Source organism: Empidonax traillii, unplaced genomic scaffold, assembly GCF_003031625.1.
Source record: "Empidonax traillii isolate 1590-97213 ecotype Southwest subspecies unplaced genomic scaffold, ASM303162v1 scaffold8:size5222938, whole genome shotgun sequence".
NCBI classification, from domain to species: domain Eukaryota; kingdom Metazoa; phylum Chordata; class Aves; order Passeriformes; family Tyrannidae; genus Empidonax; species Empidonax traillii.
Genome location: NW_020955201.1, coordinates 353,779 through 369,645, shown reverse-complemented (window position 1 = coordinate 369,645; position 15,867 = coordinate 353,779). Strand labels below are relative to the sequence as shown.

The 15,867-nt window shown below is 38.0% G+C and overlaps 1 protein-coding gene across 3 annotated transcripts in view; it reads right to left on the bottom strand.

Moving 5' to 3' along the window:
- Positions 1-15,867, bottom strand: part of MAST4 (microtubule associated serine/threonine kinase family member 4) — a 276,825-nt gene that overhangs the window by 199,785 nt on the left and 61,173 nt on the right. For all 3 annotated transcript variants that reach the window (XM_027882167.1, XM_027882177.1, XM_027882185.1), the window contains exon 3: positions 3,956-4,077. In XM_027882167.1, coding sequence (XP_027737968.1) covers positions 3,956-4,077 — 122 coding nt within the window. The remainder of the gene's footprint in view (positions 1-3,955; positions 4,078-15,867) is intronic.

Genomic DNA, 15,867 nt, shown 5'->3' with positions numbered 1-15,867 from the left:
AAGTAAAAATTTAGTCATTTCATTGACATCTCTCACATTCACAAGAAGAAGCAGCATGCCTTTCAGAGTCTGACTGACTTCAGAATACTGTTATTCATGTTCCACAACAGAAGGAATACCCAAACTGAGCTCAACACTTGCCATAAAGCTGAAATCACAAGACCAGTCCTGACTGAATTTAAAAGCCAAGTGTGTTACAATGCAAATGTTTCATTTGAAGATCTTGTTTACAGAATCTTTTTATTATGAAAATATTTCATAAGCAAGTTACCATAGATATGAAATACGCTGTCTTAAAAAGCCCTCTGAACTGTGAGCAATCTTTCTTGTGGTAGAGAGGTTTTTTTAATTTATATAAAACAGGTAAACAGAAGTAAAGACTTCATGTTCATTAAAGTACAAGATTACTTTTTTTAAATTAGGAAAAAAAAAACACCACATAGACAAACAAACAATAAATAAATAAATAAAACCCAGAACAGGAATTTGACACTAAACCATGACAAAGCCAAAGCACATTTACAGAAATTTTACCCCATTAATTTGGTCAAATTCTTTTCCTTTCATATACACATTTATCATCATGTATCATACAGACACTTTACATTCAGGATGCCACTAGGTTTACATATGCAGCTAATTAGAAAATGGTAAAGTGGGGAACTCTGTTCAATCTGTGTTACTGAGAGAAAATACCTTTCTGCCTATAAAGCAATAAGTTTTTAAGTTCAGACAGTTCCAGGCTCGTTATCATAAAGCACATCAGCTTACTACAATGAGGTATGAACAAAACTGTCTTTATTTCCACTTATTTTGAACTATTTTCAAAAAGTTCTGCTAGCAGTAATAAAAACAGACAAATCAAAACATTACATTTATAAATGCTATTTGTAAATACTTGTGGAGTGGCAGGAGGCTGGCAGAGAACAGGAGAATTACTCCTAAACTTTGGACACTGAATGAAGCAGCAACTCAAGAGTTGTCTCCCAAACCTCTTCAGCAGAAAATAAGCATTTTCAGAGGCCAATCCATCCTACCATGAAATAGATGCCTGATATCAGTCAAGATGACTGTCAGCCTACAGTGCAAGGAGAGTCAGGCAAATGAGCTCTACCACAGTTTCCCTACACTCCTGCAGAACTCAACACTGAGACCCGCACTGAATTGCCATCCAGGAGTATGTATTACTACTCTCCACTAACTGCAGAGAAGAAGAGACTGACCAAAACAATGAGCTGTGAAAATATCCTAAAACAGAATAACTCTACACCTCACCTTCCCATTTCTATTCAGTGTTGAAGATGTTCTGTATCATTTTCTTAATGCTTACAATTCCCCATTAATATTCTCTGAAGACTCCTATCATCTGTGTCACCACCACAGAATCTGTGTGGACAGCTCAAAATGCTCATGCCAGAAACTGAAGAGTAATAAGACTATCATTTGGCTACCTCTGAACTAAAAGCCCACATCAAATCCAATACACTGCTCATTCATCTGAAAATTAGCCTTCCCTTACACATCTTTAACCCAGTTATATGGGTCTACATGGAAACTGTATTTTTAATTTATAGTGAGTGAATCATGCATAGCTATTGAACTCCATCTAAAGCAAACACCTGCAGCCCATTTTTAATCAATATTCTGTAAGACATTTAAAAATCTATAGTTTCCGACAAAAGTTTTACACTTGTGCCCCAGTAAACGGTTTTGTGAAGTTCTTACAAATTACTGACAGAAGAAGGGAAAAGTATGTCTTTTGTTCCCTGTCTGCAATTGCACTAAACACTAATCACGAGTCTTGACCTATTCACTCACCATTCTTGTCTATATTGGCACATAATCACTGCTCAGTCAGGTCCACATCAGCTGAGTATCAATCTCAGCAAGAACGATCACTCCTAGGAGAGGAACTAAGAATGAACTAATCATTTTTCACAGGAGTGAGACAATACATTTCAAATAATTTCAACTCAGACTGTGAACAGCTACAGAAAATTCTTCACACAAATCTCACCTACGTAAGGTAAACTTTGTCCTAAATATAATTAAAAGCACCCCTCAGTAGAATGTAAAAATAGGACTCCCATATTCAACTCTGTTAAATCACAGCACCAAGACAAAAAAAAAAAAAAAAAAAAAAAAAGGAAGGGGAGTGATCCCTAACTTCTGGCCCCTTTTAAGGAAAGGCCCGAGTCTTTCAGAAGCCTGACAGCAATGTATTTGTCAAAGACGGCTTGAGATGAGCTCTGGATATGTGACATTAACATTAACCTCCTCAGGAGACAAGCCTGATCAGCAGTTCCTGATAAGAAATAAATACTTACAAGGAACCTGCATCTCCACCCTGTGCATAATCCACTCAGATCTGCTTAGACGGCTCTTGCCTGTTTTTTGCACCAGCATGAAAGAAACTGCAGTCAGGCATAGATAAAAGATGTGGAGAGACAGGAAGGCAGAAGTCTGCGGCAGACAGATATGCAGGTGATGAGTGAAAGGTCCTTAAGGAAGCCTGGCTCACTGAATTTTTCATTAGTCTATTGTTTTATAACAATTTAAAATACTTATTGTCAAAATGCTGCTGCATCTTCCTCTTCCCATAGTTTAAGCATCACACCAAAACAAAAGCACAATACTGATAGCAGCATGTCACTTAATAATTGTGCAAACAGAAACAGAGACTCAAATATCCACAGCACTTTTTAGACTTAGTTAATTTGCAAGAAATTATTTTTTATTCCCAAATACAGAAAAGAAGGAAAAAATGTACAGTTTTGATGCAATTTAAACTGATTTCTGGTCTGAGCATTACCTATTTTTTTTTCATTTTAATTATACATAATCCAAATCCTTCCTTCAAAATGAACAATGTTTCTACCAATAGACTAGACAAAAAAATACATACGTTGATAATTAGTTCCCTGGAAAATATTAGGGTTCAGAGCATACAAGATCGAATAGAATTAACTCTTTCTATTAAGCGTGGAGTCCAATAAATCATCTCTGCCCCAAAGAGCCACAAACAGCACAACCACTAAGCAGAAACTAGGATTAGGTTTAGAGGTGAAGATTTGTTGCCTTTGAAGTAAAATACTGTTTCAGACAGATCATGGAGAAAACAGCCATCTACATATCAGTGTGATAAGAAAAACTGTCATGGTGCTATCTGTTCCACATTGGCTGACCACAGCTGCCTTCAAACTGAATACTGCATTAAAAAAACTCCAAACCAAACCACAAAACAAGCTTTCCTTAGAAAGTAGACATGGATCAACGAAGGCGGGAGGGGAGGCAAAATGTTAATAATTCTTTTTTTCTTTTCCATATAACAAGAAATATGTTAAAGTAACTCTTTGAAGAAAAGTATAGGCTAGTATACAGAGTCCCACATGCAATTTCAACATTTAACTTCCAGAAGCAAAAAGCAGCAAAATAGATGCTTGAAAACAAAAGGCTTAAAGTTCAAGTGCATGACGCATCTCTTCCCCTTTCTCTTCTCTTATCATTTTATCCAGAATTCTTAATTAAGCTCATGCTTCATACAACTATGTCCTCCTAAGGACAGAGTACTGCAGGAAGTGGAAAGATATTCATGGAAAAGAATGTTCAGGAGAAAGTGATAGAAGACAGCTGTCCTGTCACAAAAAGTATGTTTTTTTTTTTTAATGAAAGAAACCATTTAAATGCAAACACCTACATTAATGAAACATTCAGCTCAGAGTTTATGTAGAATTCAGTAACTCAATTCAGAGTTACCACTACCATAACTGTTACTCAGCTGCATTCAATACACTAAGTAATGTTGTATGCATGCATGCATTAGATATTTTTAAAATGCTGCTTAAGGAGGAGAGGTTGGTCTGTAAATAAAATTCTGGTTTGATCTCCATTCCCCCACTAATAGATACAGAGATAATTTTTTTGTACGTTTCTAGCTTTGAAAAGAATTACTCACCAAACTAGCAGTAAGTGAAGGTGCTGATTGTCCAAGTGTTTGGTAGCGCATGCGAACAAGATTTGAGGTTTCTATAGGTTGCCACAGCTGCTGTCCAGTTCCACTGGGAAGCAAATACTTGCCTGTCAAGTTAAGAAAGAGTGAGTTAAAACAGGAGACATTTCAGATGAGGCAATGCAATGGACAAAATTTACTATAATGCTCTTGCCACCCTAAAACTCTACAGCCCTCATCACAGGTGATTTCATCAGAACAGAAATCCTACCATTCACTTGCTAGTCCTTTATATCAGCCTTCCACAAGCTACACTTTCATAGGTAAATTCATTTCTTCAGTATTGTCACTACCCAGAACCACAATTAAAGATACAACAGATACAAATATCCAGAATGGTGGTTCTGAACCAAAGAAACCCAGATTCTGAAAGCTAGTCAAACAAAAATTTAAATAAATAAATAAATAAATAAATAAATAATATGCCTCTATCTACACCTTTGAGGAATAATGTTCCATGTTTGAGGGACAAAGTGAGGTTTACTGGAATAAGACACTGTTGATAACAATTACATCACTATCCGAGAGAGGTCTATTCTGCTTCTATTCCAAAATTCTTTACAATCTACCTAATAGTTATCACTTAATTCCCCAGAAAGTATCTTTACCCAATGTCCCAAGTAAGGGGAGATGACCAAGGTGCAGGCCAGCCATTCCTCAGGAGTGTTCACACGGGGCTCTCAGGGAGCAGTGGATGTACCCCTCTGGTGCCTGCCTGCCTGTGCTCACCACTTAGTGTTACTGCTGTGAGAAGGAACGCTCGGGCTCAGTGCCACAGAATGCCAGACCCCCAGTCAGAGCACTGCCACTCAATATGGACTGTGCCCCCACAAGTAATAATTGGCCGACCACATCTTCAGCTCATGAAGCCTCTGAGCTACCAACAAACAGGAAGAATATTCAGGGAATTACATTAAGAGGACAAGTACGTTCTGCTTACTTTCAGCCAGTGTCATGAAACAGGACAAGAGGCTATATACTGTCTTGGCAATATGTTCACCTAAATTCTTAGTTATCTGTGAAAACTAGGCAAAAGTGAGACAATCACACTACTAAACCAACTGACTTCTCTTAGAAGACCAACAAGGTGATGTAAAGCAACAAGTAAAAAGACCTTCTATGTTTAATCAAATCTAGGTTCAAAAACACAATGCAAGACTTTGATTGAACAGATCAAATGAAAAACATCACCAAGCCACATGGTCTAAACATTTGTTTCCTGAAATCACTAATTCCCACCTCATTAAGCTTGTCACCTCAGACAACTATGGAGTGGGCATGTGTGTAACCATTGATAAAGCATTTGTACCCTAATAGAACAAGTACAAGTTTGCCAGGAAATCAAGATGCCCCAACTCCATAACCTTATTTTTAACAGTAGATCTACAGAAAGTTGCTGAGGTCTCTTGAAGTGACTGTCTTGGGAGCTAGAGAGTTTCCAAGCAGCAGCCCACAATAGTTTTTAACACTTCCCAGTAAGTCTTCAAAATGTGCCATTGTTCTTTGTTAAACTGGTAAAGGACAACCCATAAACGTTTTTTCATCCAACTTGCTAACAGCCTGCCCAAGACTAGAAGAAAACCGTACAACAAAGCTGTGGTTTCTTGCCCAATTATATAGGATAACATTTCCAAGAACTGGAAAACCGGAATGAATTTCCCATCTGCTCTCTCTTCCTGTTTCTATCAACTTCAGGTTCCCCTTCTACATATGTTTCCATCATCCTCGACTAAAAGGATGCCATAAAAAGCTTAACGCATTGATTGCAACAAACACATCTTTGATATTCCATTTATGTCAACCCTGAAACATGCCAGTATGACATATACAGTCAGAGAGAGCTTTATATCTATCACCTCAAAAGATTAATTCCTTTTCATCTGGACAGCAAAAAGATCATTAAAAAGTACATGCAAAAAACTAAGTTGTACAAACCTTCTATTTAAATGGGTATGTTTTATTTCTTTAATGCCTTCCACACTGAAAAAGTTCTCCGGATAAAACCAGACGTTTCTAGTGCTGGTTTTCCTGATACAAAAATCTCTCAGGCTAAATGCAAACTACGAACACTGTAATGAAACTGCAAGAAGGCTTCCAGAATTCCAGCACCATCAAAGCAGCTCCAAATAAGCCATCACCAAATTGCTTCAGGAACACCTGCTTTGTCTAGTAAACAAACATTACACAAAACCCTCTTAGAAACTCTGTATTAACCCACTCTAGAAGGCATTATGTCAAACAATTTTCAACTTCAGAACTGTAGCATAATTTTCAGGCATTTTATCATCACAGAAATCAATACTTCAAAAGGAGTAAGAGTTTTTCCCTGATGCTTAGAACAACAGAGAATTTCAAGGAAAAAACAGGTGTAGTTTTAATAAAGTTTTTCTAAAACTGGAGAATATCATCACTCTTTGGTTAAACAATGTACTTCTTCATAGGGTGTCGCAGGTTAGGAATGGTATTCTCCAATTTAGTACTCCCACTAAAAAGAAAACCACAAGCTGCTTCCCTCCCCCTTCAGTGGGAGATACAAAAGGTAGAAAACACAGTTTGAAACAAGAATTTACTGGAAACAGCAATGAGATAAGAAACTTAACAGTAACGGCAACAATACTAATAGCAAAAATGTGCAAATAGAGGGTGATTTACATGCAAGAATTCTCACTAAGGCCAGGACAATAAAAACAATAGCAGACAGACCCTCCACCTGCCATGCCTTCCCCATGACTGAAAAGGAACTCTTTTCAGAGGAAGAGTCCCTTTCCACGACACCCTGGCAATGACGTTAAGATGGTACTGAAAAACATTTGGGTCTTAGCCACACCCACTCAACATTGCACACTGCAGCCTAAAACTCCTGGGCTACAGCGATCCCACAGGCTCAGCCTCCCTGACAGTTGGGACTACAGGCATGCTACCACGCCCAGATACTGTAAAAAAATAAAAATTAACTCTGTCCTGGCTGGAACTACTACACAGGGGTTTAAAACTAGTCTCAAAATCCATTGTCAGACACTAGGTCTTTCCCAGACTGCACTAATTTTCATTTCAGATAAATCCCACTGAGCTTCCAAAGAAAAAAACCAGAAGGCAATCATTTGTATTTTGTCCACAAATTAACATAGTTTTGTTTAAGTCTGGATCCCAAGTCAAAAAGATTTAAATAACATGACAGTTTAGTCTAGAAAGAGAAAGGTACATGAGAAATAAGTGCTGTTATTAATGCTTGTACTTCTTTCTTGTTTTAAGTGTGCGCTAGATCAGAAACATGAAGAGCTAATATCATGATTCCTCCTTACATCAGTCACTCGGAGCATTCTGTACCTTATCAGTTGCAGGTCATCTCTAACAGCCACCTTTACTATTTGTCCTTTACAGTAATCTATATTTTACTCAGTTTTTATCTTGCTCAAATATCTGAAAGAAAGGCTAAGATATCTTGGTACAGAGGCTAGAGGATAGGCAATCTCACTGTTTATGACAAGATCTTGTACCAAGCCCTTCCTTCAACTGTAAGATTTTGCCTGACTGACAGGAAAGCAGAGGAGAACAACTCAGCATCAAGGTCAGTGTCACCACTGTAACAACCCAGTTAATATTTCATTATTTTTCTTGCATGATTAACATGTAGAAATATTTAAAATAATGTTGGGGGGTCTGATGAAGAGCTAATTAGCAGTAAACACAATCAAAACTGCCAACAAAATCATGAGCATGTGTGATGCTGAAATGACCTCTCCCTTCTTTACCACAACCAGGAGCCTTGAAAGTATGGTACTTTTCACAATATCCTGAAATTAAGGTAAGAAGACAGTCTAGAACACCAATTCTTCTTTCATAGTACACAGGCTATTAAACACAGAAATGGCATATAATAAATATGTTTTCTACAGAAGCAAAAATAGCCATGGCTTAGACAAAAAGATGGTAACAGATAAATCTCTTATCTGGGAATAACTCTAATCTTTATGCAGAGATACTACCAGGAGAATAGTCAACTGCAACAAAATATCTGGAAAATAACAACAGTATTTTTAATACTGTGCTTCTCAAAAAAGGAAAAGTTGGGTATACTTTCTACAAATGCAATAAAAATGCTTTTTCATTTTCAAAATGGATCAATATTTTCTACAGAAAAAAACTTCTTCCAAAATTCAGTTTGCTTTCCTTAAGGGATGAGGATACCACTGAACTAAACTACCACACACTGAACTAAACTACCACGTTGTCTGCACAGAGAGCTAGTCAGCAACTCTCCCTGGATTCCTCCATTAAAAAAAAAAAATCCCCTCAGACTATCCACTCCTCCTTTCCTGCCATTACAGTACTCCTACATTTTTCCTGCTACAATTTCATTCATAGTTGTACGCATTTATCCCTTTTACATTTTTAACAGTCCCTTGAATTTACACAAATTCATACCTTCCCTTGTTGTTAAGTGATTTAAATATAAGAATTACACATAAAACTTGAGCTCAATTGCATTATTGATTTTCACACTGCATTCATTTCTGCCTTCAAGATTAACACTCCAAGCAGCTACTTTTCCTTTTTAAGTGAATTGACTTGTGAGGGACAGAGAGGAAGGCTTTGTCCCTTCCATCTTAGTTCAGTATTTTGGCCCATATACAGCACATAATACTGTCAGCATCCAGATCGTTGCCACACTGCTAGTAATTATCTTACTACTTTTATCAGGTATTGATACAGATGACTAATCTACTGATAAAGGTTCCCTATTGCTGTCCTCCTCAATTCCAGTCTTTGGATTCCTCCCCCGCTTCCTCTGCAGAGGCTTTGCTGGTATCTTTACCACCCTTCCTGTAGCCTGAAACTACCCAGATAGCCTAAAGTCCGTAACCCAATATTGCTATCTCTTCCCATACTTGAATGTAATCCTTGCTGCAAGCCTTGATGGGTGAGAATTACTAAATGAGCTTAAATATAACACCTAGAAATCTTCCATTTTCTGATAAAATTAAAAAATAACTTTGTCTCAAATGTTCAGCACTCTGATAATTAAACAATTACATATGATTGAGAAAATCTTCTGGCATTCAAGTAAGGTTTTGCCTTTACAAAAGTAAATTCCATAATTCCCATTAGCTGTAACTGGGAAGTAAAAGAAGAGTGGATGAATTTAAAATCACACTAGGAAACTTTTCAATATTTTCCCTTATTATATTGTGGCTGCATCAAACTACTTAAATTTCAAATGACTATCAGTATGCAAAAAAACAAAACTGTCACCATTTTATTAATGCCTCATTTATTGCCCAAAACTTGAGAAAATGACCATGTTTTGCATGTTACTCAGCTACCATGGTTGAAGTTAACAAACAATGAGGATTCCCAGTCTGATGCCAGAGGTGAAATTTTTCTTTCAACCAGTCTATCCCCTAAACATAATATTATTCAGGAAAGTTATAACTGACTCAATTACAATTTCTTTTATTACTCTACAAGAAGCCTTTGCAAAAAAATCCTATTGTGCTCACAATAGTTTTTGCACTTTTAGATGTACTACAAAATCTCCTAAAACGTTCTATCTTGGTTTCACTTTCTAAAAATTAAATGAAGAAGTGGTGCTCTCAGGCATGTGGTGTGATTCTTGGGGTTGTCCTGTGCAGGACCAGGAGCTGGACTTGATGATCCTCGTGGATCTCTTCCATCACAGGATATTCTATGATTCTTTGATTCTGTCTGGCCATGCATGAAATAAATGGGGCTCACTAAAGGCAAAAATTTGGGGTGAGATTCTGAACTTAAAAAAAATGGCAGCAGTAGATCTATCTTAAAATTTCATCAGTATTAACAGAACTGGAAAAGGGCACATTCAGTTTTAGACCACAAACCAGTAGGATGCATTAGTATCCAAAAACACATACATACAAAAAGAAAATCAAGCCTCCATTAACTACAAAGAGATTCAGAATAAAGACTGTTTATAAGTCAATTACTAAGAATAAGTCATCAAATACAGTTAGCTTTCATCCCAGAAACAAATACCATTTTCACACTTGGAACAAAATTCTCTTACTGAAAGTCCCTTAAAAGACAATAGAGATTTTTGCTGATATGAAAATCACTCAGAGTTCCTATGTGTCTCAATTTAACAAGATTACAACTTAAAAATTAAGAAACTTTAGGTGGAAGTGCGGAAAAGGAAAAGAACAGCTCTTTATTAACAAAATTTGATAAACAACAAATGGTGCAAACAAAATTTTCAGAAGAAACAAAACTAAGTCTCAATATCCCAGGTGGAGTGAGAGAAAACCGCAGCAATACGAGGAGGTGGGGGAAGGGAAGTGGGGGGCAAAGGCTGAAGGCAAAACTGTCCCAGCAGCTCAACAGGCCGATCACTTCGAAGCCAGCAATGAAAGAGTCCTTTTTGCCACAGGTGCAGTCCCGAAAGCAGAATACCTCACTCTGAAATGGGTCGGTCTCTCTTGAAGTCGTCCTCCACGAGGTTTCCCATGCAGGAAAAAACTTCCCCTCAGGGGCAAAATATACCAAAAAAAAAAAAAAAAAAAAAAAAAAAAAAGAAGCAGGCAGCCGAGACTGGGGCCCTGCTCTGTCCGGACAAGGGACTTCCGAGGCGTGCCCCTGGCCCAGGGAACCTTCCCCTGCCCCCTGTGCCGCCCTGCACATCCGGCTTCGCTCCGTTCCCAGCCCTCCTTCCACCCCCAAGACTCGCCCCATCCTGGAAGAAACAGACTGGGGAGGATGGACATTGGGGAAAAAATTCCAACATCTATTTTCAAACCTTTGACACTTTGCTAACAGCTATTCCCTGAAGTTACATTTCTAGTTTTACTATTTGCAATCTATTATTGAAGTACAGCAAACACTAATAAAATAATTGAAAGGCACTTGGGATCACCTGCAAATCTCTGTAGTTTTAATTAGGTTTGGAGGGTAAGGATGGGTTTCAGGTTTTCAGTTTTGTTTGTTTGCTTGGGTTTTGTTGTTTTGGGTTTGTTTGATTTTTTTGTTGTAGTTTTCCATACCAGCAGTATCCGATGCAATAGCAGTGTTAGCCAACCAATGACACTGATAACTACATCATAAAACACCCTACAGTCTGAAGTATCATTCTCTAATTTTGAGTACCTCAAAACAATTCAAACATTATATGAACAACTACTTCAGCCAGTGGCTGAAGCCTCTTGGCTCTCAACTCTGCACCATCTCAATATTTGTTTTTTTGCTACTTGCTCAATAGAATTTATGATAAGAAGAAAATGTCTTCCGCTGCACTAAGGAAAATGCCCAGTGATTCCTAACTGACATTAAGAAAGACAAGGATGAAATTATGTGTTAACATGCTACTTTCTCTACAGTCCCCACTACAACCTCTATTTTTGTTTCATGTATAAGTTCCTAATCCACATAATAAAGAAATTATTTGTCACTTTATGCTTACAGTAATTTTTCAAAAGGTGAAGCTTCCTAATAGAAAAGCCTGCTCCTGTTTTCACTGGAAAACATCTAGGAACTTTTCCACTCAAGTCTTCAACCTTCATTTTAGGGATTAAGCACAGGACTGTTTTTCTCCTCAAACATTTCTCAATCTCTACATTCAATTTAAGTTAAAGCAACAAACTTGGAGAAAGCAAGTACAGAATCATAGAATCATAGAATAGATTGGGTTGGAAAAGACCTCCAAGATCATCAAGTCCAACCCCTGATCCAACTCCAATTACTATATCATGGCACTAAGGGTCACATCCAATCTCTTTTTAAAAACCTCCGGGGATGGTGAATCCACCACCTCTCTGGGTAGGCTGTTCCAATGCCTGATTACCCTCTCTGTAAAGAATTTCTTCCTAACATCCAACCTAAACCTCCCCTGGCAGAGCTTGAGCCCATGTCCCCTTGTCCTATTGTTGGTTGCCTGGGAGAAGAGACCAAGTATGTGGTCAGATCATTTGCTGTACAATATCCACTAGACTATAGGGAAAAAACAGGAACCCGTAAGCCTCTAGGAATAAAGATCATGTGTTCTTGATATGAAATTATGATTTATTAATATGCTGCAGTCAGTTTTTTACTAACGAGCTCAGGTATTAGCAACAATAGGACTGCAGCGTCACAGTGCTCAGATTTAGTTAATCAGACGATTAAATCCAACCATTTAACTAAATTCAGGCAAGTTCTTTCATCTGTGCTTCTACAGTTACAGTGCTAACCATACGTAAGCCAGCTAATTCAACAGCTCTAAGGGTATTTCTTGAGGAGCTACAACTCAAACTTCAGAAATGTTAATATGCAGATTAATTTTTTCCATTTTTAATTTTTCCACTATGATAAATGACTCTTAACAACTTTCCAGCTGCTTTTTTAAGTGTCCCAAAGAGGGTTAAATTCTATTTCTCCCTCCTTCAAAACAGGCAGCTTGCAAACATATCTGCTAATTAGGCACTCTATGCTACAGTTCGCTTTGATCTCAACAACAATCAGCTTCTCACGTTCTGATGATACAAGCACGATTAAGCAGCAATCAAGGAGTTAAAGACAAAATAATGAGACAGGAATACAATATCTTCTGTTCTTGTCTCCGACTATTACATGATGCAGACTCCAGACACGTAAAAGAATATGGAAATTATCTTGCACAGGGAAGTAAAAATCAACTCAACTATGCAGGCTGATTGAAGCCTTAAATGATGAAGGTAACTGACAATGACAAATATAACTTAATGTCATCCCAACCACCAGTGCACCACGAACCAGCTAAAAATGCATATTTTATAGCAGAATATATTCACTTCATCTGTAGAAGAGAGCTTTGTACTGAATGCCTAAAAAACAAAACAAAGCAAAACAACAACAAAAAAACCCACAACACATTTTCTCAGACGTGTAATTATAGAAGACATTGCTTCTATCTCTTTCAATTAATTCTGGAGTAAGTGTAACATGTGATTTGGTGCTTTAAGGAAACCTTTGGGGAAGGCAGTGAAAAGACTCCCAGACATGCTCTGGGTAAGCAGAGCTGCTGAATGAAGCATAATTTGCTTATGATCATGCACACCTGGCTGCTGAAACTTCCCACCTTTGTACCCAGGAACCAAGTGGTGTTCACACCAGTACTAGGCTGTTACTCTCCTTCATCTGCTGTTGGGGAGAGCCCTCAGGCAGCTGTGGCTGAAAAGGTTTTCTAAACTGAGTACATCAAGTCTTGTCATGCATCACAATGAAAGCAATTTTGAAACATGCTTCTGCACTAATATGTGAGGGGAAGAAAATGCAGGAAGTAAAATTCCTTACAAAAAGGCACATCTGATAGAACTTCAGCACTGGCAGTCATCCTTTCCTCCACATCCTACAGCATCCCAGTTTCTGGGGCTGGGGATAGCACAACAGAGTCCACCAAGCTATATCCCCAGAGACAGCTACAGAATTACAGGGCTTTTTATGGGGTGGCACATGTATAATCAATTAGTAGCATAGCAGGAAGAAATTTTGATCATATAAACAGGAAATACTTCCATTTATCTACACCAACGGGCTATCGTTAATAGAAATAATCTTTTTTAAATGTTGCCATTAAACTAATCACATCACAGTTATGATAAGCAATTGTAGGTAATTGGAAGTTTCTGTTCCCAAAGAGTTTTCAAGGTACAAATCATGTGATTTTATGCTCACCTTTCCCCATTCACCAAGTTGTGTCATGTATTTGACACTGTAAGCCTTAGTGAGCTAATCTCCATTTTCAATAATATTAATGAAAATGTATACAGCACAATGTTTGTGAAAGCTCTGCTCCTGCCAGCTGCTCCCCCGTATGAATGGAGAACACCTCCTCCTTCAAGTCCTGCCAGCACATGCCAACCCATGGATAAGAGAACAGCTTGTTCTGCATGGCCCATAAAGCTGTTGATCTTTCTGCTAATTAGTGTTAGCAAAGTGATGAATCTCTGATGCAAAAAAACAGACTGAGAATCCCCAAATTAATTTAAAATGAACCACAGATTAGTTATACGGGAATAACAACAATTGCTGAGCATATTTGGATGGCTGATGACTCAGAAGTGGAAAGCTGATCATAGCAAGAATACTAAGGAAAAAATACAAAAACTTGCAAGATTTCTTAGTTTTTAGCTCCTTGTGATCTGTAGACAATATGTGTTCTCTGGATTGTAAAGTAACTTCTTTAACATAAAGTGCTTTAGAATTACTAGATTAAAGATTCTATAAAATGAAATTTGCATGTGTTAAATTGATCTTATACAAATACAGACAACATAAGGTTAGTAGATAACAGCCCTATCACAACTGGAGACAAGTAGCCCAGCAGGAAGTCTGTTTCCAGGCAGTTAGAGGTGCAAGATAAGTAGTTCAAACTATAGGTAACAAATTCTAATTTTTTTTCTTTATATATAACTACAGAGTCTATCATTACAGTACAGAGACAACTGAGACAGCTGCAGTGCTCTCCAAAACAGAAACTCTTCCCAGCAATATGTTCTCATATCTTACAGAAGTGGAGAGATAGCAATCTCCAAATGCTGCACCAGAGCAGCTGAAGAGAGGGAACAAAGTTGAACCGCCCACCACAGTGTAAAGTGAGGAGCAAGGGCTGGGACATTAAAGTAAGGGCAATTTGTTTTGCTTGTCCGAGTGGTTTGCCACGTTAACCCTCTCCACGGTTTAAGCTTATTTAATTTCTCATCCTTGCATATTTCTTTCTGCCATGGATTCTATTTAAGCATCTCTGAACACAGCAAACTAAAGTCTGTAGACAAGTTAAGCCAAAAACCGTCTGGCTACAGACAGCCCTTTGAAGTTTGCAAAGATCAAGAAAAACAGCCACCACAGAAAACCAGCTTTTTAATTAAACATCTTTTCTCCTGATTAGAAACAAGTTTTAAAGTCCCAGGCTGCGCTCCATTAGGAATGCTTAAGAAGGCAATCTAAGGCTACAGCAAGAGGCATTTGAATATGTGTGTACACACAGATGTCTGACCTCACCTCATCACAGTTTGCTCTCAATTCTGCCCCGCATGCCTCCAATACCCCTGCACCCAGAGGGCACCAGTGTTCTTCTGAAGGAGTCCTCTTTTACCTCTACATCCGACCTAGGGCTATGAGACCGGTAGCTACAGCTCAGCTTTGCAACAGGGCTTATTCTGCACTTAAACAAGCAGCACAAGTTTTACACTGTCTGGGGCACAAGCAGAACTTTTAAAGATCCAGTTTACTTCCCAGGTAAAGGATACGGCAAACACGGTTATAGGCATGTGTGCATGCAGGGGGGAATCCAGAGCAAAAGAGGAGTTACTATGCAGAAGTAGAAGAGAAAAAAGCAAAAGCTGATTACAGTTGGCTATGCTACCTTTAACTTTATAGTCCTTTGGTAACATGACCTTTTAAATTAAAAGACTAATTGGTCATTAATTACTTCCAATTCTTTTACTCTGGAGTTGTTTTATCTCATGAATGCTTACATTCAGCAGCCACAGCTATGAAATACTGTTTTTCATCCTTTTTTTCTATTAAGCAATACTGCCAGCCCTTCTCAACAAGAACTATTGAAGCAGATTTGCTAGACTAATAGCAGGTCACATCCAATACACCCTTTTCATTCCAAACTCAGTCTCTCTTTTTCCAAAAGTCTTCCTCCACCTCCTCCGCAATGAAGATAAAGAAAAGCAATACTCTTGCAACAATTCATACTGAAGTACATAGCAGCACATTGTCCCCAGGAAGCAGTATTCATTTCTTTTATTGGCCAAACTTTATTTAATATCAGTGGCTCCATAGGAATTTTCAACAGGAAGCAATAGTAGATTTATTCTCAAAAACACTGATTTAAATTTCTTCAACTTCGAAAAACATTCTTTACT